The following is a 24,473-nucleotide window of genomic DNA, read 5'->3' as shown; positions in this document are numbered from 1 at the left end:
CATTTCAATTGTTAACAAAATAATATATATTGATAATTAAGATTTATTTTAATATAACATTGTTACAAATTGTTCATTTTTTACAGGAAACGAAGGATATGCCTTTTACATGGACAAATCCGATGGCAGTATCTACGCGAATAAATCGTTTGATCGCGAGACGAGAGACAAGTATGTTCTCTCCATCCTCGCGTCTAATGATCCAGATCTCTATATCAATCCTGTGCAAGCCGGCAAGCCGTTGATTCACAATCCGGAACACGGACACGTAAATGTAACGATCATCATACTGGATGAAAACGATAATCCACCGATCTTCGAACGCAATGATTATTACGCTGGGGTGAATTCTATGGCGAATATAAACGACTTTGTGACAAAAGTGACTGCGTCCGATTTGGATGTAGGTGACAATGGTACTCTACATTATTATGTCGCTAGCGCGAATCTTTACAAATACGGTTCGGAAAAGCCAAGCGGCTCCATAGTGCCAAGCCCGTTCAATGTCACCCACGATGGTAAACTCGTCACGAGTGGTTACATGGCAGAATATAATCAAGACAGATTTATTGTCGAAGTCATCGCTAAAGAGACGGCAATTCCAGAAAGATACGCGATGACCAGAGTTCACGTAAGTTTTCTCAACGTAACTTTTTTATTATTTTTACAAATTTTTAATGTTTAATACTAATAGAATATTTTAATTAAAGATATTCGTTTCTACTTTGTAATTGTTTTCTAATAATTTTTTTTTCTTTTTTCTAGGTATGGGTGTTCGAACCGTCTCAGTTAATACGAGTTATACTGTCCCGACCTCCGGAGGAAGTGAATAGCGAGCGTGACGAGATTGTATCAGAGTTATCTAATGCCACGCAAAGTAGAGTCGTAGTGGATGACATTAGATATCACGTTGATGCTTCTGGACATATTCGCAGAGAATGGTAATGACATATACAAATATAATTTTACTCTCTCTTCTATTTTAATCTACACTGATTTGTAAAACATTATGTAATCTTATATGGAATATCTTTATATATCTTTTTTTGATAGGTGTGACATGTATTTACATGTTGTTGAACCAAAAACTCAAACCATCGCACCAATTCCTCATGTACTTAAGGTTATTGATGCAAAATATGATTTCTTGAAGCATTATTATGCCGGATTTGCTATTGAAAATGTTGTGGTAAGCTATATTTTAAACCATAATATAAGATTATGATATCTCAAATGCGATTACTTACAAACTGTATTTTGCAATTACTTGCACAACTGTAGAGTAAATTATCTTGTGATGTACAAAGGAAAATAAAACTACTTTGCATACAATTATCCAAACATATTGACAAGTATATGCTTAATCTATATTTTTTATTTCAGCCTGCATACGCTGGAGTTCAAGAAGAACCATTTGATCCTGCACTCGCTGCTCTAATAGCTCTCTTAGTTGTTTTGCTCGTAGGAGCAGTTACTGTTACAGTAGTCTGTTGCTGTTTACGCCATTGGTAAGAATATTCAAATGTTAATAAAAATATGTGGGCTTTTATTTTTATCCAATATATCTATATGTGACATTTTAGGGTAATAACTGTGCCAAATGATATACGTAAGAAAGACGGTCTAATTAAGAAACAAATCATCGATGAATTAAATACGACGGAAAATCCTTTGTGGATTGAGCAGTAAGTCTTGTTTTAGCAACCAGAAGAATTTACTATCATGCGTGAAATACGACAAAATGTTTTCTTGATTGTAGAAAATTGAAACTCTACGAAGAGCAAGAGTTAACGATGCAAGTATTTAGCGAACCCGAAGGCGGTCTCGGTGGCGAGAGACGCGGCAGTGGCGTAAGTGTCGGTATGGGAGACACGTCTCAAGACAACACTTATGCCACTATACAGCATCCGTTACCTACAAACAGGCATCGTCCGACCACGCCGGATTATACCACGCTTCCAGGAAATCATAATGTACGCCAAAGAAATCTAATGACTAACATTTCAATCGCAAAGTCTCGTTGCTGACAGTTTTTATTAATTTTAATTGAGTTCTTTTAAAAATCATACAGCAATATGATGTAAATGTTCTGCAAATTATAATAATCTATATATCAATTAGACGATTTGGAAATAGCAAAAGAAAAATGTACGATTACAAAAATACATATAAAATATTTGTTTTATTTATAATCATTTCTTTTCATTTAAAAAAATAATTATATATAAAAATATAATTATATAAAAGACAAGTAGCGTTGAATGACTGTCAGTGTGACTTGTCTAGGCTGTAAAATATAATTTCTAAATAATTATTGTTCCTTTTTAGCTGTACGAATCGGCAATGGGTTTTCAAGGATCAACATTCCAGCCTTCCCCGAACGTGATGCCACAACTGACGCTCGATCGCGATGGCCAGCCCCAATTCGTTTCGGGGCTAGTATAAACTGACTCTGACTACACGGGCATTTTCAGCCCTTCCCTTGCCATCCCTCTTCCTTCCACTTTCTATCTTTAAATAAGCTCCGTCGCCGTACGTTGTACCTCTTTGTCCGCGGCTCTTGTTCATTGCACGCGCCTCTTCGGAGCGTACTCTTCGGGCGACTCGCATGCACACACCTCTTTGACAATAACCGAGTTAAATATTGGTCGGGTTTGTCCTGCGAGTAGACGCGTGTAGAGAAGAGCGACACGACATTCGCGAGATCTGCCCTATCTTTTCCTTTCCCTCTCACTTACATGACTTTTGCCATTTTCAGTTTAAACTCTTCCGCAAGAGCTTGCGAAGAACTCGAGATGAAGAGTGACGACGAACGACACAGTCAATATTACTGGAGCAATTACTCCCTGTAGCTGGTGTGTGCATGTATATATGTGTGCGTTGCCAACCTGGGGTCCCGTCTAACTTTACCGTTAGATCTACTTTTTAGGAGAATCAAAAAAAAAAAAAAAAAAAAAAAAAAAAGAAAGAAAAAAGAAACGAGAATAAGCTAGGGATAAAATAGGCACTGTGAGATAACTCGACACGACCGAAGCTTGGCACGACAGATATATGTATATAAGTGAATGTGTAGATTCCGTCCAGCCCAGTTTTCGTATTATTTTCCTCATTAGTTTAATATTTATATTTCCCCAAGTTACGTACAAGTGTTCGAACTGTGTAAACGCATCTTGTACGCACGTTTTACAACGATCACTGCCACGTTTTTGGCATCGATATGATGCAGTTGTTGTATCCGGTCAATCAAATAATCGAGCCATTGTTGCTAAGTGCACAATAGAAACGTAATTAAGATAGCGTGTACACAATTTCTAAGTTGTATTGTATTTAGCGTATTTATTTAAGATAGTGTGTTTTAAACGACTGAGATTTTCTTCCCGATTAAACTGTGATTTGATTGCGCCCGAGTATGAGTGCAATGATTTATTAACTCGTAATGGTTTTGCACGAGTCGCTGGCGATGGGCGGACATAGTCATATCATAGTTAGATGAAGTAATGACGTTCGTAACGAATTCTATTGTGTCTATACGGCAAAACGATATCTAGCCTTCGAGAAATCATGTTAAATTTCCACTTTAATAGCATCTCCATAAACCGTCCTCGGCTGAGAACATAGATTGTGACTCTCGAGAATTCTCTACGGACGTCGCTTGCCGTAAAAACGTATCGCAACTACGTACTCGATAACTGCAGTAACTTAACTTACGAGTTATTTCTAAGAATACATTTAATGTAAAACTATTATCAATATCATGATATTACTAGATGGTTATGAATATTCCAGTTAGCAAAAGTATCTGTTTATTAATTACAAATTTATTGTAATATTGTAACATATTTTATGTAAGTCATTAATAAAAAATATTCGTACACCAGAAATTCTAAGTTAATATACAAAACGAATTTGTTTCAGAGATACACTAACTTTTCATTTTTAGAATTTATCTTTGTTTCCTTGATTTCCTCAGAGGGATCAGATTTTCTAACATTTTCGTTTTTTGGTTTTGGTGTATAATCTAACGTTTCAATTATTGCTTCTGGTTGATCGAGCCACAATTTATATCCTTTTCTTGTGGGAAATCGTTTAGTATTCATACAAGTTAAACATGTCCATTTAACTCTTTTTATAGGCTTTGATGTTAATCTGACTCTAGCTGTTTCCCCAGGTATAAGTGGAGTTTGACAACATTTACATACATTTCTTTTTAAATTTGGTTCCCTAGAGAAATATAATTTCCATTAATATAACCCTTTATATATAATTTTCTTTTCAGCTAAACCAACGATATCTAGTGACTTACATGCGTAATACTGCTTTTTTGGCACAACCCACCATATTATTGCCAAAGTAAGATGCTGTACCTCTATCTATCAATGCCATTAGATGACTAGCCTGTGACATTTTTATTTTAAATAATTTTAAATAATAATAGTAAAACCTTAATATATTTCTAGGTTATTTTGTCAAGTCAAAAGCATATAATAGTTAAATATGTAAAAATTAATTATCAAAGGATAATAAATTTCATAGAGTTATTTATATACCTGATACAAATAATTCATGCGTTCAAAAATATCTTTGTGCTGACAAAGTTTGTTCTTATTTCCTGCAAAATCATAAACTCATAATATATGCATTTTTAAATAAGTTTCAGTAATATTTAACTTACCCATCACGGAATCAATTTATTGTTTCAATTTAGGTTAATAATTTGTAATTTTTATGTGGAAAAATAAACATATGATACGTCACCAATAGTTCTACAATCTACAATGCATCTTTGAGCTTTGTAATTTTAAGGTTAGGATTTAGATTGAACTAACGATAAGTTAGGTTATTTATGTATATAGGATACTTTCACACTTGTTATTACAAGAAATGCTACCTTAAAAATTTTTTCTTTTTCATTTTATTACAAAACTTTTCAACTGTAAAATTCTTTATTATAAAAAAAATATATATAAAGACAATTAAATGCTAATTTTGCAGTTTTTTTTACATTTCTATTACAACTTATCATATTTTATACTTTTATTAAATTAATCACATTTTATACTTTTATTAATAAAAATATAAAATATATATATATATATGAATCTAGGCAATATTTCTGCAACAGTTCATGCTTTTTTTTTAAAGACTAAACATATTGTCTTTTATTTTGGTGTCTCACTAAAATCAATCAAGATCCAGAGAAAAAAGACTGAAATGAAACTTATGTTCTTAATACCTTCGTAAGATGTTTTGAATAATTTAATTTTTAAATGTATATAGTCTATAAACGAGTCTTTCGCACAGAGTTGCATCAATAATGAATTGGATATTTATTCCAGCATAAACTAAAGGAATTCTATTATTACTTAATAGTTTATGCTGGAAATATCTGATTCTACTTGGATTTAGTCTTGCATTTCCATGTTAAGTTTGGTGTAAATTCAATTTCTAAATCAGTCAAATTTTGATTTCTTAAGAGGCTATCATCTTTACTATCCTCTCTAAAAAGAGAAAGATATTCATTTCTATAATATATATGTAATATATATGAAAATATAGGTATCAAGTTTCTTTTATGAACCAAAAATTTTTCTTATTAATTCTTAAAATAAAATAATTTATCGTATATTACCGTTTCTCTTGCATGCTATCACCCTCTTTATAATGATAACCATATTCTGCTAGAACAATATCTAAATTGTCGCATTGTTCCTTCAATTCTTGATATATCTTTTCTGATTCCTTTAAGAACTGATCTGTATCTTCCACCGATGAGTCAAGTTCTGATTGAAATTTCTTCACTTTATCCTGACATAATTAATTACATAATTTTATATAAAACTATATATGTTTAAAATTTATTTATAATAGACATAATAATAATATTACAAGAATAAAAAATATAGTATTTTTATATATTATTTTTAAATGTAGTGGTATATGATAAACATAGGTGTGTGTGTTATAATGACTTGTTTAACCCTTATGATGACATTTAGATGCCTCATCCGTACACACGTGGGTATTTCAAGTCCGACCGTTTTTTTCATTTATTTAAATTAATTCAAAAAATCTGTAAAAATTCGTGAAAATACTTTCAAGTTTCTGGAACAAATATCCAGAATTTATTTTAGAAAAAAAGGCGAAGATAAGAAGCGAGTCGCGCTTAGAAGTTTTAAGAAATTTCTATCGATAGAAATCGATCGGACACCATGTGTGTATCGTAAGGGTTAAAATTAAATTTTTATTTTGCATACAGAAATGTGCTTTTCATTGAATTGTAATTTCCAGTAGGACTTACGCCAGTATCCCGGATAGATTTGCGTACTTCCTCTAGACACTTGTCCGTCTGGACAGTGCGTTCCGCGTAACCGCCGACAAGCAGATGTGGTGTCTTCCAAATTTCGGTGAGCTTTTCGATGCCCTCGTCGATTTCGCGCGCCTTGTACCGCAATTCATCGAAATTCGAGAACGAATTCTTCTCCATGTCTCCGTTTCTCGTAGAAATAATCACCCAGCTGAGCAACTGACAACTGACGGTAACGACACTTTTTCTTCGACCCCGAAAGAAATTGCCGATTTTCAAACCGGTAAGAATTCAATTTCGCGCACTGCTGCCAATCTCAAACTTTTTTCAGTCCTTCAGAGTTGCGTTCAAAAATCTACTTGTTGGTTAGTAACTTTGATTGACCAATCGGGAGGAATGGGGCGAACGTTTCTGATTGGCCTGTCAAACGCTACTCTGCTGCTTTGACAGATAGATTTTCGAGCGCACTCAGGCCGTTAGGCGCGCGACATCAGACACCGGTTTGAAAAATTTCCTATACGGTAACGTCCTTCTCGAGAACTAGGTATGGACCTTCATAAAACGCACATCCGTTCGACAGTAAGATAATTTTGATTATTTCTTTAATTCAATTCGACAACAGCTCTTATTTGTCTTAAGAATATCGTAATAACGTTGGGGCATTTCATAAGCATCAAGTTTTTTTACCGTTTTCTATTATTCTTTGTAAAAAAGAATAGTTTCAATTTGCATCTCATACACGATACAATTGGTTCTCTTAACAAATTATAATAGCCTTTAGAGAGAAAGAAGAATGCTTCTTAATTGAAATTTATATTCTCGAAAAAGAGTTTCTAACCTTTAATATCTCTCGCATAAAAGGTTGCATCGCAAAACTCCTTTTAAAAGCATATCTTAAAATTGCAGGAAAATCGCAGAGAAATCGTACAGAAAGTCCTGCTTATATGGTGTTCGATAAATACAAGATGTCGAGTAAAGTGCATCAATCATCGAGACACTTATTCAAAAGATGATGAATCTCCCTGATTTCTTTCATTTTTATCCAGAATTGCAACTGAGTTATGTGGTGAGCCAATTTTTTTTACTTAGTATATTTATTAGACGTCGTGTGATACAGGAAGCGTTGAAAATGATTTATATTTATAATAGAATAAATTTCGTATGGAAAAAAGGAAGATAAAGAAAGAAAGAGAAAGAGCAAAGTAGCGGCAACCGCAATACGGAAGATAAATATGCTACAGAAATAGAAATAAGGAATTACTGTCTGGTAGAAATTGCGTTTTTATTCAGTTTTTGCTATAAAAATAATTCGAGTCTATTATTTTCAACGCTTCGCGTTACACACTCGTTTACCTAACAATAAGACAGAGAGAGAGAAGAGAGAAAGGAAGAGATAGAGCGAGATCTCATGATTGAGAAAAATCTGCCGTCTCTTTGCTTAGAGTTAAAATATCGCGACAAGTACTGTATTACGTGTTAAGCTAATTGTAAGTGATATCGCCAACTAATGAGAAACTGATTATTTGCGCGATTGCAACTGCACATTTAAAAAAAGGAACGACAAGAAAAGAACACTTGATATACGAGTACGAGCTTACGAATTGTCTTCCTGCTCGTAAAAGAGATTTTTATCTCGCGAACAATGCAATCGAAAAAAGTCATTGGCATATAATATATTATAGATACGACAAAAACTTCTGACGTCAGTTAAAATTAATTATCTATCGGTAAATTTACTCAAACGTAGGTCGCTTTTTATCGATTTAGTTCTTTTATTAATTTTCATTGGTATATATATAAATCACAAATCACAATGTAATTTTATCTAAAAAAATTTAATATCTTGAGTAATCTTTTAATATTTGTATTTATTGTACACGGTATTGATCTAATTAAATAACGTTTACATTCAAAAGTTATATTTTTTTTATTTTTGTATACATGTGTAGATGTATATTGCTTTCTTTAGAAAAAGCAAAGGCTATTAAAATGTAGAAAATGTTAATCGCGCGTTTAATTTAGAATTAACTTGATTTTAATAGAAAATTTTATGTTAAAACTATTAAAATATTGTATGATAAAATCACGTAAAAAAGAATACTTTTTGTTAAAGAAAAAAAAAATGGATTAAATTTCAAAAGAAATATCGCTAAGTTTTATTAACATCAATATTTTATTTACTACATAAGTAAAATTATGTTTTAAATAAAACTTTAGCGACATGCGAAATCATAGCAGATAATATTTTATACATACTGAGATAATATTTAAAAAATATTTACTTGATATTTTGCATGATTATAAAATGTCATGTTATGACTATACTCTTTACAAAAATCTTTATGCGCTCATTTATGATAAGCGATTGTTGCAACATTACATTAGATTAAGGTTTTAAAAAAATATATATTATACGGTCCAGTACACTTACACTTGCGACCGTTGCCTAATGTCGATTTAATATCATTATTCCGTCATAGAGATTGCAGAGGCAATTTCTAAAATTATTTTCATCTCAGTCTGTAAATATTCGCTATCGCGTTTGAGTATGAAAAGACCAATAAATCGACTGCTGATATAACGTGTTTAAAAAAAGGTTTTCAGATATATTATCATTATAGTTATGCGTTAATGAAATAAACCAATAAAGTGCATTTGAAATTAAATAGCTCCATTAATCATAAGATATTGAATATGTTTATACCATCTTTTCAGCTTTTTCGATAAGTATATTTTATATTTTTGGATATTAATTGATTATTGGAAAAGTATGATAAAATACACAACAGACACAAATAAAAAAGCACTCGAAATAAAAAAAAATAATCTTATGTATTATTATATATTATATTACTAAAATATCACATTATTGAATTTATTGATATTAAATGAAACTACTTTATATGTATATAGAATATGCACGAAACTAAATATTTTTTGTAAGAATCGAAAAATGATAAATTATTTAACTTTTTAATACAGTTTGGAAACTTACTTCAAAATTCTCGTAAAACATTTATCATGTATCTTATTATTGCTAAATTTATGTCATGAGTATTGATAAAATGAATCGATAAAATTTGCAAAACTTTGGAATATAATTTAAAGTTACTCCTCGATAATAACTCGAACATTTTTATATTTTTTTATATATAACAATTGAAGAATTTTGTTATGCTCAACTAGCATATTTTTCGAAAAAAGATATTTATATTTTCTGCCAAATGTTATTATCTCAGAAATATGAAATCTTTCTCGTCATTCTTTTAACATTCTTAGTTAATTTATAATATTTAATACATGCTTTGCGTTTAGTGACGTAAATGCATGAATCAATTTAAACTAAAGTAAACTTTGAGATTAGATTTAAACGGCGATTATAAACACACCGCCATCGGCAATCAATGTTTTTATCACATATTCTAATCCATATAGATTGTTCCTACGTCAATGATTTCAACATTTTGTTCTATACGTAATCGTTCGTAGAAAAATTATTTTTAATATTAGTTTGTGTAATTTATATGTACTTTTTATATTCTATTTGATTTTTCTTTTCTTGTGTACATGCACGTGTCCTCTATCGCGTAATATTGCACTTATTTATATGCGATTCTTGGTAAAATGAGCTTATTTTGATGTTGTCTTGATCACGTATCGAAGGTATATCAGTTGTCATTCTCGCTTACGCTAAGCATGTATAATATATATTTGAAAGACCGAGGATAGTATAAAGTTTCGCAAAGCAGAAATTGTGTCTGCGCACCAAATACCACGAAAGTCGCAGATAGCGTAGTATATATTTTTGCGATCGCTGAAGCACATATTCTCACTACATGTGTTTGACATGCAACGTCTTTTCTCCTGACTCTCTCAGCATACACACCCTGATAGGTCAGGTCAAGAATCTATCTAACGTACATTGCTGACCTTGAAAATTTCGATTCATCAACTTTCATTCCAACGAGAATACATATATTGGTCGTACTTAAGGGGCAAATGTCGCGTGAAATGTTACTTGCATTTTTGCATTTCCGTTATCGTCAGAAGATGATAGACAAGAGAATAAAAAAAAAAAAAATTAAGAGTAGCTCTTAACTCAAATGTATACAGAATACTCAGAAATTATACGTTAATAAATTTGCAAAGATTTTATTGAGTCTCTCTTTTTGAATTATGAGCGATTAAAAACAAAAATCTTATTTTACTTTAATTTAGCTTTATATGCAGACTACGTATATCAAATTCTTGTTTTCAATTTATAATTAATTTAGTGGATTTGATTTTAACAAAATGTAACGCGTATTTATAAGGATTTTTTCGATCGAATAAGAAGATATAAAAGAGAAGAGATGGTGCCAAAAACTTTTGGTAAACAAAAATTAATTTCAAATTGACTATAAAAATTGACGATTTATGTAACGCACGTGAGATTAAGATTCTGAAAAAAATCACTCAGACAATCGATAAAAAATCAATTTACACTCAATAGAATATTAATCGCACTTGCTTCTCTCACGCTTTTATAGTGTCAACTTTCAATCATGTTGATTGATTTAACAAGATGACTTGTTACTACCTGCATCGTTTATGTGTCAGTGAGTGTGCCAACGACGTTTCAGCGGCGCAACAAGTTAATTAATCATAATTATTGTGACGTTAACTCGCGCATATGGCACAAGAGGTAATTCAAACAAGCACGTCGATACAAATATTGCGTGAACCTATTCAATTATAAGTATCAGTATTATATCTCGAAACAAAAAAGAAAATACGTCACAGACGTCCGCTCACTAGTTCCCGACAATATAATATGTTGACACAGCATAGCAGTTTATTTCGTATTTATAGAATTTTTATTTTCACGATTACAATGATATAATAATATATAATATAGATCTCATTATCTCGATAAGACTTATTTTTCTTTTTAGATGCACCGAGCATACAGCATTTGTTATATCAATTAATAAAAATAAACAATAAATAAAAATTTTTTGCATGCGGAAATTTTGGCCGACATAATGGATAGATTGGTCAACAATTGCTTGGTGGATTAATTTATTATTACATTTTTTATTATATATTTTTTTATTAGCTCAGCATGAGACTAAAATCGGTAGACCGGTTTACGCAGCTCTGTATTGTAGGTTTGTGTTGTTTCTGTTGCTCGTGCAGTCGAGAAACCGGATATTCTCGTTTCTTTCTAATGACATGGCCCAAACGTATCTGTAGAATGCACGTTTTCTTAAGTAGGTGTAATCTCTTCGGGGAAAATGTATATTTCTTAGGGAGATTATGCGGGACTCTACGGGACTTTACGGAATTTCACGGTACTTCACGGGACTTCACAGAAGTTCAAGGGTACTTACAACAAATTATAAATTATAGAGCTCTCTAACTTTTTATCTTTTTAGTCATATATTTTTAACTATAAGTGAAAGAAATTATGTCATGCTGCATTCAATTCTATTAAAGTCGATTATATTTTAAATTGTATTATTGGAAAATACTGCTTTACGTTTTTTTTACATCAACTATTATATGAATACAACTTCAAGATTATTATGGCGATATTTAATCGAACAATACCAGTTCTTTTATAAACATATTATGTCTTGAGTATATCTCAAAATAATTTTTGCAATCAACCGTCTGAAAGAATCTCATAATTTGATCATGAATAACACAACTGTATTAGATATATAATTCTTAGAATTTTAATCGAGCGGTATTTTGTTTTAAAAAAATATCGAAAAAGATGATTGAAAATGTTTGTTTAAGTTGGATGAGATAACCGCTTGCACAAAAAACCAGAAAAGATTTTTAAAATGTCTTATTATATTTATTATATTAATTATTAAGACATTTGTAAAATCTTTTCTGATTTTTTGCGCAAGAGATTATTTATTAGTTAGCGGAGCTATGTGTTCGACTAAAATTGAATGACCGTCAAAACTAAGGCATTGACTTATAGTGCGATAATCTGGCGTAAAAACAAAGTGAATGTTTTTAAAATAATCGTGATTGTGCATTTATTTAAGGCAACAAGAATTGCGCAATAGACTTTATTGTAGACTTTAACATAATTGTAACATTTGTTGCAATTTTTTGCTTAAAAAAAGATTTAATATTATTTATTATTATAATGTTAAAATGATACATCTATATATTTTACACACATAAATTCTGCTGATAAGATTAATGAAACTGTGCTTCTTAATGATACGACACTTGCAAATTATTTCCTTGACTGTTTCAAAGTCTTCGAGCGAGGATACGTTCAAACACTGTTTGTTTCTGTCTATGCAACCTATTAAACCAATAAACTTAACTTACGAGGGTCAATGGGTATTTAATGCGCCGATTGACCTCTCAGCGATTCGCAAAGCTACACTTTTCGTCTGTTATAATTCATATTTTTCAGAAGAAAAAAATGTCAAAAAAGGTTTTATAAATTATCGTATTTTTATAAACGGTAATCATTTATTTTTATAAAGAGCAAGTATATATAATTTTATTTTTTAGCTCGTCAAAATAGAACAAAAAGACAAGACACATAGTAGTAAAAAATTTAAGAAAATTATCAATATGATAGGCTCTTGAGTTAATTTAGGAAAATCGGATTGTGAGATAGCTTTCTTCAGCTTTCACTAAAATTATAGGAGAGAATCTAGTATATGAAAAAACCTGATGAATTGTACTTGACGATTAAGGTGTTGTTTATTAATAAAAATTACATCATCTATATAAGGTCATGCATAGGAGGTTAGTAAAATAAGGCTACAGTCGCTCTAGTGACTTTAACTGTACTTTTATTAGACGTATATGTAAAGATAATCGCGTATCATCAAGAATAACGTGTAAGAGTAACATTAGTATTTTCAATCGTATAAAACAATTATTTCCGGTCGTTTTCTCTTTATATCATTGCGTGTTATATGCTTTATTAATAGTGTTTAAACTAATTGTAAATTACAATATTTCATATCGATTTCATATGTATTTCTCTATCTTGTTATGATTCTTATTATAATTTAAAATAAATTTATTTGATTATAAAAACTTTAATGCAGCATTCTGTAAAAAAAAAAAACTTATCGTGATTTTTTTTTCAAATGCTTGTTCTATTTTGTTATATAGTTTCTATCTTTTTGTAGATTTAAAAAAAATTCATATTTTCAAATTATAGCGTATCTTTTTTTTTATTAAACTATTCGCAAAAAATTGGACATATTAAATAAATGTTATTGCAGTGTTAGACAATTTAAAATATATTGCAATGTAATTTTAGCTCTGCACACACATACACACACATACAATTCTTTCATCTCAACTTTTTATACATGTAATAATATCTATTTAATTATATTCGTTGGCTTAGATCTATATTGTTCTCAGCGTTTCGATTTCAAGGATATAAACTTGTGGATCGTATTTCCAGTGCTATATTTTCAATTACAGTCTCGCTCTTTTCTGAAGTATTGGCTTTCGGCGCCAACCGGGCTAAAGTTCAAGCGATAAATTCTATCTCGGCGAGACATTTTGTTTATATCGTAAGCATATAGCAAGCAATTTTTCGCAAAAAAGCCAACGTATTGGGAAATCATATAAAATTTGCAGCTGGTTACATGACTTAAAAAAATTGAATTAAGTTCTTACGTTTTTTTTTAAAATTTTTTAAATATTTGTGATATGCGTTTTACACATTATCATCAGATAAACATTTCTATGAGTCAAGTAGTTTAAAAATATCGTTAAGTGTGTTTAGTGCATTCTCAAGATATTTACATATTAAAACACGGAGAATCTGAGAAGCCGAAAGTTTCAATCATGTGACTCATCTCAAATATTTGAAAAATTAAACAATCTGCGAGTGTACACGATATTATGTTTGTATTTCTGGCTTTAGAGCTAATAGCTAAGAGACAATTAAAGAAATCAAATAATGCTCGATAGTCGGATGATTCAAAAATATAAAATTTCATAGAAACTATAAAACTTGTTAGCTGCGTATGTTCGGAATCATTTCAACACCTTCAATAAGACTGATAGTGTCAACACGTAGCTGTTATTGCAACGCGTGATTCCGTGAAGAAAGGTTTTTGCGAGAATACATCTCTCTGTGTAACGACACACAATCGTGTCTAGTAAACACTCAAGTGTTAACTTGAAACCTTGCTGATATTTTTATGTCTGAAGGCAAACGGACTATCTATGACGGACAAGCATTTGATTCGCGTCTGGATAGAATTCATTATTAACGGCACGAGTCGTCATGGCTCACGCGATATACATGACGTAGTTATGATAATATTGATAAACATCAACAAGAATTGATAGAAATTATTAATCACAAATTATTAAAACAAATCATACCATAATACATATGCAACAACTCGTGACAGATATCCACAAGATCTTGAAATCGATTATGATTATTTATAAATCTACAGATTTGTAAAAAAACAGGAGTTACAGTTTTACTGGGACTTTAAAAATATATAAATTTTAAGGTTTTGAATTTTATGACTTTAGAAATAATACGTGTAATTTTTTATGTATATCCTGGAATTATTTTTAACCATATAATATAATACTTTTCTTTTGCATAACAAAATTCCCACAAAAGACATATTATACGATATTATAAAATCAAATAATCACATGTGTAATCGACAATTCTTAGTACTCAGTAGAATTTTAATCTGTGCGTCACACGGATAGACTAGATTTATCTGAAATTTTCCAACTAGTAAACTTTTATTATATCGTGATTAAATATACATGAAATAGACACAGATGCTCACATTCGAAGAACAAGGTAAACAAATTGTATCATACATTCGTAGTAAACGCGAGATGGCGTTAGATTAACGGAAATTCACAAAAAAATTATATCAAGAAGTTGATGTTTATTCAATCTTTTAAATTGTAGATATCATACGGTAGTAAACATCTCGCGTGAACTTCACGAAGTCTAATGGAATCTTTTTTCATGTTTTGGATGCTAAAGTAATTTTCTCGAATGACAAGCCTTTCACTCTCCTCGATTTTTCAAGGGAAGGAAACTACATTTTTTATCTAGACGAGATAATGCTTCCGATAGTTACTTCTCATGAAAAGTAGCTTAGCCATGGAAAGTTATGAGCCGTGTCATGTTGCGCATTTATCATTAAATTGCAGTATTTTTTACGTTACAAACTTATACCTATATTTACATCTTGTTTCTATTTTAAATTCAAATTTTATTTTTATAGAAAATTTTATTATTATTTCTTCCTTACTTACTTTAAATTTATGTGTCGTAGCACATCGATTTCACCAATCACATTTCTATCAAAAAAGTCTTAAGCACATAATTTTTCATATAATTTTGCCATTCATTTCTTTCATAAGTCAAGATGCTGCAACTCAAGTAGTTAAAAAGTTAATGTACTATTTTGATAATAGGTTTAGTAATATCTCGTTAAGGTTTTTTAAAATATTATACGGTTAATCAATTGAATCATTGTGTTGATTTTCGAAATCGCTGCGCTAACAAACAAATGGAGAGTACTTCTCGGAGATGTACAGTATTACATTTGTATTATAATTTGCTTTAGTGAGTCGAGATTGAGTGCTGCGATTGATGCTGTTCTACGAACTGTTAAATGCATGAGTTTGCAACTCGTGTCTTTTCTTCGCTTTTCGAGTCCATTGGCTAGCTAAAAAGAATAGGAAGTAAAGCTAAATGATGTGAAATCATGAGAGACGAAACGATCTTTTTCTCGCGCATCAGACATTAAAATAAATTCATACATGCAGACACGTTTTCTTTTATTCAATTTTAAAATAAAAATAAACTGAATGAAATATGCTGCATTCATTTTTCTACGTTTAATCTAATTTAATCTATCTTGTAAAGCTCAAAATTATTATATAATTAAATATAATTAAAGATGTGATTAGAAAATTATTATTTAATTAGTAAAATGCTACTTTGAGAAAAATTTAATTTGAAGTTTTTATTCAATCCGACAAAATAAGACAACTGCACGTTCATTATCAGTTAATATATTCAAGTATATAATATATTCAAGTATATTAATTGATAGGATAAAAAGTCTTTATATATTGAAATGGCGTTTTTGCTTACCTGTATGTTATTGTTACTGTTCCTATTATTTACTATTTTTGCAATAACAGATGCAAGAATGCACACATACATAAGCAAATAAAAGTCTAGACGTCGTTAATGTAAATAAATAACTCGATTGAATGAATATGTGAATTTTTTTCTACCATATTTAACCAGACATCTGCAAGACATTAGATTACTGTGTAATTCTGCACATGTATATTTAATTACATCTGAAACTGGGAATTCCAATTAATAATTTTAGATTTATTATTCAAATAATCATAAAAAGCGTAAAAAGATCTGAATGACATTTTACATTCTAATTTTGTAAACAAGAGCATTATTTATTTGACTTATTGTAGCATTCATTGCTATTATCATGATTTAACTTTCCAATTTTTTCTCGAGATTAAGTATAAGTCACGCTATCAACACGATATAATAGCATGGGAACGAGATTAAGATAAGAGATAAGTATTTGATAATATTTCTCATCAACTTAATATCTCTTTAGCTGATTAATAAACAACTAATACTAATTTTTTCTGTAATAATATATCAATTGTATACTAAAGTAAAGTAAAAATCAGATTAAATTAGAACAAACTTTTCAAATTTTGTCTTTTTATTTTGTGTAATAATTTTTATTTTTAAATAAGTAAGAAACACCGGCAAAAACCGCTAACATGATAAACGGAATCACGGTTATCGTAATTTTTTGCGCATCTTCGTCGAAATTATCTCTATTCGCGGGGAAGTCTCGAGAGTTCGTATTTGCTCGAGTTGTTTTTTTTTTTTTTTTTTTTTTTTTCGTTTTTTTTTGCCATGAAACACATCAATGGCATAAAAGAGTTAACACGTGGATCATCTCCTCGTACGTTCCGACGCATGCATGCTGGCAGACGTAACTGCGTCGAGATCCCCGGCACGCATACCTGCGCATCTGACGTCGGTCAGCCGAGCCATCGAGCTTGTCCGAAGGCCACCGAGAGACTCGGTCTTATATAAAGACCGGCCAATGGATCGTGTATTCATTCGCAGAGCGCACGACGTCTTGGTAGGTCTCGATTCATCGTGCTCTTGAGATTACGATTCAGTGAGCGTCGACCATTCAATCGATTTTTGGTCTCGCGACAGCCAGTGAGACATCTGTCACGTAAAAAGTGCAGAGTGTCAAGTGCCGTTGGACAAAAGTTGTACACTGAGCATTGAGCGGGCTTCCGGTGTGAAACGCAAGGCTTTTCAAAGATCAGATCTCGTACTGAAGAAGAAAAGAGACCGATCATGTATACGAATCCGTTCAACCGCAAACACAGTACGATCCGTCAGATGCTGGACCGCCTGTTGGACCCGACGAAGAAGACTATCAGAAGATCGGAGAGTGTCTCGAGCTCCAGTAGCAATGACAGCTCGAAAGGCAACCACGGATCTTTCGGCCGTTGCTATTCCTTGGCGCATAGTCATCGAGGTAATCTTCCGTGGGGCAGGAAGTAATCTTCTCGTGAAGAGAATTCTCGCACACAACTGAAGAACAATGTCGGTGCGATGTCAATGCTTAAATTATGAGTATGATCTTATCGATACGAGTTTTTGCCTTTGCCTTGTCAGCAGCATCTGTATCTCGCAACGTTTTGTATCTTCTTGGATGAAACAAACAACCGAAAGGAAAGACAGCACATCTGATCTCGTTTACGAACTGTACTTCGCTCATCGAACATACGGCGACTCGTTTCTCGATTTACACCAGGCACGATTGTTAAGAAAAATCAAAAGTCAAAGGATAAATAACGGATGAGAATGTTGAAAAAAATTCGAGAGAAACTCAAGGAACTTCAAGGAACTTAAAGACCATTGTCAGGATATCTTGAAAAGCACAAGTTCGAGGAATCCAAAGACGATTAATGTGACTGAATTGACAGCGAAGAAATATTTCTGGGAATACTCGGAAAAATTTATTCCTTTCATTGTCAAGAAACGGCAGAATTTTTTTTTTCTCTTGGATTCTTTTATATTTTTTTTTTTATACTTCCTAAGTTGCTTTTGTAACCCGACGAATGATTTTATTGTATGATTCATAACAAACTCATAAAGAATTCATTGTCGTGATTCCCCGCAGTGCCATAATTAGTTAGGGCCTAAGATTCATCGGAATTCCCAGGTTCAAAAGAACTGGTAGAAAAGATGCTTGGACTCTTATCTCGTTGGAGGATAGCAATCAATCTTAGGTCGCTAGTCAAAGCCAGTATTAGCTATCGATTTTCACGTCACATCATAATGTTACATTAATTTCACATTTTCATATAATTTATTTCAATCATTTTTTTGTATGATATGACTCAAATAAATGTTAAATATTTTTTAAAATATTTCTGTTTGATGTCAGCGTTCCTACATATCCCGTCTTCCGTTTATTGCGTCATTTAGATTTTTTGTTATTGCAGTTAATTACAGTTTATACTTGAATAGATACAGCCATTTATGCTTGCTAGAACAGTTTATACTTGCGTATTTTGATTTAATAAAAAATATTATGGTATACTTCGCAGTTGGAGGTTATTGATGTCACGAAAACCGGTTGACATTTATTATAAATCATGCAGTTGTTTATTGGAGTAAATATTGAATATTTAATAATTATATGTTTATAAATAATTTAATAAAAATTTTTATAATTACGAATGTTATCTTATTTTAATAATGTTGTATTTTAATAGTATAATTAATTTTATAATACATATATATTTTTTTATTACCTTTTTAAATTATAAATTATTATGAGTTGCTTCTATGTTAAAAAATGTTTTCATTAAAATTTTATAGTTAAATGTCTCTGTATAATATTACAAATTTGAATAATTCAATCATCACATAAAATTAACGAAAGAAAACCAAAAATAGCAAAATTAAAATTAAAATAAAGAGAATTAGAAAATGTTAAAATCATTAATTAACGTATTATTATATACTTTTATATATATTTTTTTCTGAAATTATAAATTTGCGATATTTTATTTGTTCTCAAATTTATTTGGCATTTTATTACGTACTAACGATTCTCTTTTTCCTTTTTTTTAAGCCAGAATCTAAAGGATATAATTTTTTTGTTTAATATACATATATTAGAATATATTATATATATAAATTCAGTAAAATTCGATTTTCTATGATGTCAAAGTCAGTCGGTGATAAAATAATTTAAAATTATACTAAATTATTACTAAATTATCATTATAGCATATGTAGTATTTATTGTTGATCTTCAATAGTGAGAATTCATATCACAAGGTTTATAAATGTATCGGTTGTCATTACTTATCACGAGTAATACCGTGATATGGTTGTCTTATTTCGCAAAAATGTTCTTCAAAAAAATATTTTCATGAAATTGTTTCCATATTTTTTTTACTTTCAATTTAATTAATATACTATATTTTTATTTTAGTTTTCGATTTTTAAAAGTATTTTTTCTTTAGAAGCAATCAAGCATCAAAACGCGATTATTTTTATCTGAGAGTCACATTATTCTTCAGAACCATTTTCTTTGATTAAATATTAATATTAAATATCAGCTTGATTACTTTGATCGGTAATAATTGTTGCATATTTATTCATAAGTTCAAAGTCTAATGTGTATTTCCGTAGGCGTTATAAATCTCGTTTACAATACATGGAAGTGTTCCGGTTGACCTTAAGATAAAAATCAAATAAAAACAGCATTAGAAGAAGGTAAAAAAGGAAATGACGTTTGCTCCGATTGGAGTTTGATCGACAATCGAAGAACGATAGAAAAAAATTATTTTACATTACATGCGTTTAGATTGCTAGAAAAGTAATTAAATGATTGAATTGAATAATTGATTGTGATATAACGATAATGCTTGATTCGAAATGGTACAATTAACAGACTGCTGAAACGTTCACGAATAAGTCTTATCTTAAACCAAATAAATGAAGATGTAACCGAGATAAGTTTACTCAATCGAACCATTAAAGATGTCTAGTCACGATAATTTCATTACATTCTCATTTATTATTAATTTGCTATTCATGATTTTTATAAAACTATAATAATGATTATATAATTTCATAGATAAAAGTAAAACTATTATAGGAAAACAATAATGAAATTCAAAAAAATCTGTTATTATAATACATTTATCTTCTCTCTTTTATTTTGTTATTGTGATGCAATTATGTTGTAATGCTGTATATTTACATCATTGGTATGATGCTAAGCAGAATATGCTAGAGTTTCTTTTTCAAATTATAAGTATATTATATATTTTAGATAATTTTAAATTACAATTTCGTCTTTTAAATTACAATGAATTTATTCATGCTTGACAATTTCATAGATATGAGCAGAAAATAATTTATTCGAGCATTATTATATATAGAGAAATTTATAGATTGTAACAAAATCTTTTTTTTGTGTGTAAAGAAAAAGAAAGAATTGTTTTATGTATAAGGAGATCTTTTTTTATTTTATAAAATTATATATTATTTTTGTTATTTATTATTTTTTTCAATAAGAGCTTAATATCTTGTAATATAAATTTGTGATTTATTCCCAACTTAAATAACTTATTGTTAGAAAGAAGGATATCCAAATTTCAACTCTTGTGGGTTATTATTTAAATAAGATGGAAGATAATTAGCCGAGCGGTATTCAGATCTAAAGAGTTTTCGCGTCTAATGGTATGTATATATATATATATATATGTTTTTATTTTGTCAAATGTCTTTTTATATATATATATATATATATATATATATATATATATATATAAAAAGACATTTGACAAAATTAAATATTCAAATTTTCTCAATGTACTTTAATAACTTGTGATAAATTTTATTTTAATATAATATATTCATTATATGTCTAGCGGAAGAAAAGTGGGGGGAACTATAAAGAAGACGATTCATGTAATATGTGCATAAATAAGTTATTATTAGTCAAAATTAGGTTCCATATATAGTTTCCCATATTCATGATTTTCGACGCCTTATTTTTTCCAACTACTTTCACGCCATGCATGCAATGTTGCTAAAATTAGATTAAAATCAATTGATATTCACGGCATAATTTTATGTTCTCTTAAAGTCTACATATGTTACTCGTACCTTTTCACTGCTCTATCTCTTTTGTGATTCACAATCTGACAGGAGCAAAATATTTTTTGTTTGTGATAGAAAAAATCTGGTATATAATATATTATATTTAATATATTTAATTTTAATGGAATTTCGATAGAAAACGTGAGCGACGTTATCGAAAACAAAAAATGAAACTGAAGGAAGCGAAGCGTTTGTAGTCTTCTTTGTATACATGGAGAGTACAAGAATTAAGTCTCACTCTCTATAATTTTTATATATTTTTAATATTATATATCGTAGAAATTATTTCTGAATATTTTTTATACTTATTTAAATGCAAGACTTTTTAAGATATTTTTATTTAATATTTACTTTTTTTATCTTTAATAGAGTAGCGAAAGGTAAAATAAATATATATCTTTTGCCTTAATATATTGCTGTTTTTATACATATTTTCTGTTTGTTTCCGAATTTATTTATATATATTGCTTCATTGATGTACATATGATTGAACAAACAGTGCAAATTTTATTATTTCACTTTCATTGCTTTGTGCAACGTTGAATAGACTACATTAATGTCCAACAAATTATTACATATCTCGTGCAGAAAAGGTTACTGCTTAGAATCTGAGATGTCGAAAGCTTTAGATAATAAGTATTCTAAATTGCAAAATCAGATATCGATCATCTTAATGAGGAGATATTTATCATGGATAGAATAACGGTAAATTTCTTAACGACATGTGTGTTCGTAAAGCGAGAAGAGATCGGTGACGTTTGCATAAATGTAAATGAAATCCCGGAGAAAGAACTCGGCGATGTGTGCTTTCTTTAAGTGCTAGTCCGACTTCTCTCTCGGTCCTCTTACAAAGATTTCTCCCACTAATCGCCGCAGGAGCAATTCTTCCGGACGATCACGAAGAGATCGGGCCGAGATTATATCTACTTATATTAACACTTTGCCGCAATGCACGTTACTTACGGTACAAGCTGACATAAACATTCTTGGCAAAATTTTTATTCTTGGCAAAATTTTTTAACACTGCTGCTGTCTAATGATTTGTCTAACGGATCTTTTTACGGAAAGGTATATCTTACGAGATGTTTATAAAAAATTTAAAGTAAACACGCGATTTAAATGTTGCTCTATTCAACATGATTTATTTTATGTTATTCCTACAAGAATCCTAAAAAATCGTAAATCTTGAGATTTCTTATTTGTCAATTCAATTTTAACAAATTTTTTATTATCTAAATCTAACAACTCATTTTTAAATTTGTTTATATATATATATATATATATATATATATATATATATATATATATTGCATATATATTCTTCTACAAATTAGAATTTTGATCTTTCTCTAATACAAACTGTAATTAAAATGTAAGATTTTAATAGCAAATTTTTTGCTAATAAAAAATTTGTTAAAATTGAATTGACAAATAAGAAATCTCAAGATTTTTTAGGATTCTTGTAGGAATAACATAAAATAAATCATATTGAATAGAGCAACATTTAAATCGCGTGTACTTTAAATTTTTTATAAACATCTCGTAAGATATACCTTTCCGTAAAAAGATCCGTTAGACAAATCATTAGACAGCAGCAGTGTTAAAAAATTTTGCCAAAAATAAAAATTTTGCCAAGAATGTTTATGTCAGCTTGTACCGTAAGTAACGTGCATTGCGGCAAAGTGTTAATATAAGTAGATATAATCTCGGCCCGATCTCTTCATGATCGTCCGGAAGAATTGCTCCTGCGGTAGAAGAATATATATGCAAAATCTAACAATTTATTTTAAAATCTGTTTATATATATATATATATATATATATATATATATAAACAAATTTAAAAATGAGTTGTTAGATTTTCTGCATATATATTCTTCTACGAATATTTTCTCACTAATTATATATATGTATATATTCTATATGAATCGGAATTTTGATTTTTCTCTAATACAAAAAATAAGCGGAGATATATATGTTATATGTAGATCTCCTTAGTTTATATACATTAAATAATAAATTAAAAGTCGTCATTTATGTTTTGTTAGTATGTTATCTAATAATAAGGAGTACTCTATTTTTCTGCATAGTAATAATAAATGTATGAATTTTGAAAATTCTCAAAATTTACATAACGTAATATGAAAGGCTTTGCTCCGTCCGCAACACTATACTCTTGTTTATCGTTATCTACGTTTCCATAAAAAAATTAACCACATTTCCGACATTAATCTATGAGATAATATGTTATCCGTTCAGTAGAATCGAGTCAAACACGAGAATACAAATTGCGTAATATGAGAACGTGTGTGAGATATGTTCTTTTATAAATTTGATTTTATAAACAGTAGGAATTATAGAAATAATCGAAATTATTAACAACTTATAACAATAGTAAAAAATTAACCAAATTGAAGCGCGAAGGAAACGGAATCGAGATTCGAATGCGCAGGTGAAGGTTTTATAACGAACCTGTATTACTAAACAACAAATTGATTAAAATTATCTAGTGATTGGAGGCCTTTAGGAGTTAGAGTCAGGTTCTTGAAAGATCATGCTAATTGTAAGACTTTGACAACATCTCGTTCTCCTTCCTTGGTCGGCGCATTGCATTAGCCACAACCAAATAAAACTGCTTAATCTGTATTTTAAAATAGGAACATATAATGCATAATGTTCTAATACATTTTTCTTACAAGCTTAATTGTAGGATAAAATTCAAAGTTTAATTGCGTAAAATTTGCACGTAATATATATAACTGCGATTCGGCCATGTGAATGCTTCACACCGATTAGGGTCAATTTCAATAGATTGAAAGACGTGTTTAATTGGCTGGCGGCATAAACTTTGTGTTATCTCAATATTGGCGGAATCAACAACTTGGCTCGGGAAGGAAAAAAAAATATATATATAGCTCCCCAAAAG

At 30.0% G+C, this 24,473-nt stretch overlaps 3 protein-coding genes across 5 annotated transcripts in view; 1 reads left to right on the top strand and 2 right to left on the bottom strand.

The window, feature by feature from the left end:
• Cad87a (cadherin 87A) overlaps window positions 1–3,223 on the top strand; it is a 181,390-nt gene extending 178,167 nt beyond the window's left edge. For all 3 annotated transcript variants that reach the window (XM_072904606.1, XM_072904607.1, XM_072904608.1), the window contains exons 23-29: window positions 87–631; window positions 766–941; window positions 1,054–1,189; window positions 1,384–1,508; window positions 1,584–1,685; window positions 1,760–1,973; window positions 2,329–3,223. In XM_072904606.1, coding sequence (XP_072760707.1) covers window positions 87–631; window positions 766–941; window positions 1,054–1,189; window positions 1,384–1,508; window positions 1,584–1,685; window positions 1,760–1,973; window positions 2,329–2,445 — 1,415 coding nt within the window. In that variant the 3' untranslated portion in view covers window positions 2,446–3,223. The remainder of the gene's footprint in view (window positions 1–86; window positions 632–765; window positions 942–1,053; window positions 1,190–1,383; window positions 1,509–1,583; window positions 1,686–1,759; window positions 1,974–2,328) is intronic.
• A 563-nt stretch (window positions 3,224–3,786) lies between these two features.
• Window positions 3,787–4,829, bottom strand: Rpp21 (ribonuclease P protein subunit Rpp21). Its single transcript, XM_072904616.1, has 4 exons — window positions 4,673–4,829; window positions 4,548–4,609; window positions 4,304–4,395; window positions 3,787–4,221 (listed from the first exon to the last, which is right to left on the bottom strand). The coding sequence occupies exons 1-4, from the start codon at window positions 4,674–4,676 to the stop codon at window positions 3,912–3,914; spliced, it is 468 nt and encodes a 155-aa protein (XP_072760717.1). The 5' UTR covers window positions 4,677–4,829; the 3' UTR covers window positions 3,787–3,911.
• A 146-nt stretch (window positions 4,830–4,975) lies between these two features.
• On the bottom strand, window positions 4,976–6,595 carry LOC140672441 (uncharacterized). Its single transcript, XM_072904617.1, has 3 exons — window positions 6,299–6,595; window positions 5,630–5,805; window positions 4,976–5,498 (listed from the first exon to the last, which is right to left on the bottom strand). The coding sequence occupies exons 1-3, from the start codon at window positions 6,482–6,484 to the stop codon at window positions 5,393–5,395; spliced, it is 468 nt and encodes a 155-aa protein (XP_072760718.1). The 5' UTR covers window positions 6,485–6,595; the 3' UTR covers window positions 4,976–5,392.
• Between the last annotated feature and the right edge of the window lie 17,878 nt (window positions 6,596–24,473).

The sequence above is a fragment of the Anoplolepis gracilipes genome, chromosome 13, assembly GCF_047496725.1.
Source record: "Anoplolepis gracilipes chromosome 13, ASM4749672v1, whole genome shotgun sequence".
NCBI classification, from domain to species: domain Eukaryota; kingdom Metazoa; phylum Arthropoda; class Insecta; order Hymenoptera; family Formicidae; genus Anoplolepis; species Anoplolepis gracilipes.
The sequence above is the reverse complement of the archived record's forward strand: the minus strand, read 5'-3'. Positions and strand labels throughout refer to the sequence as shown.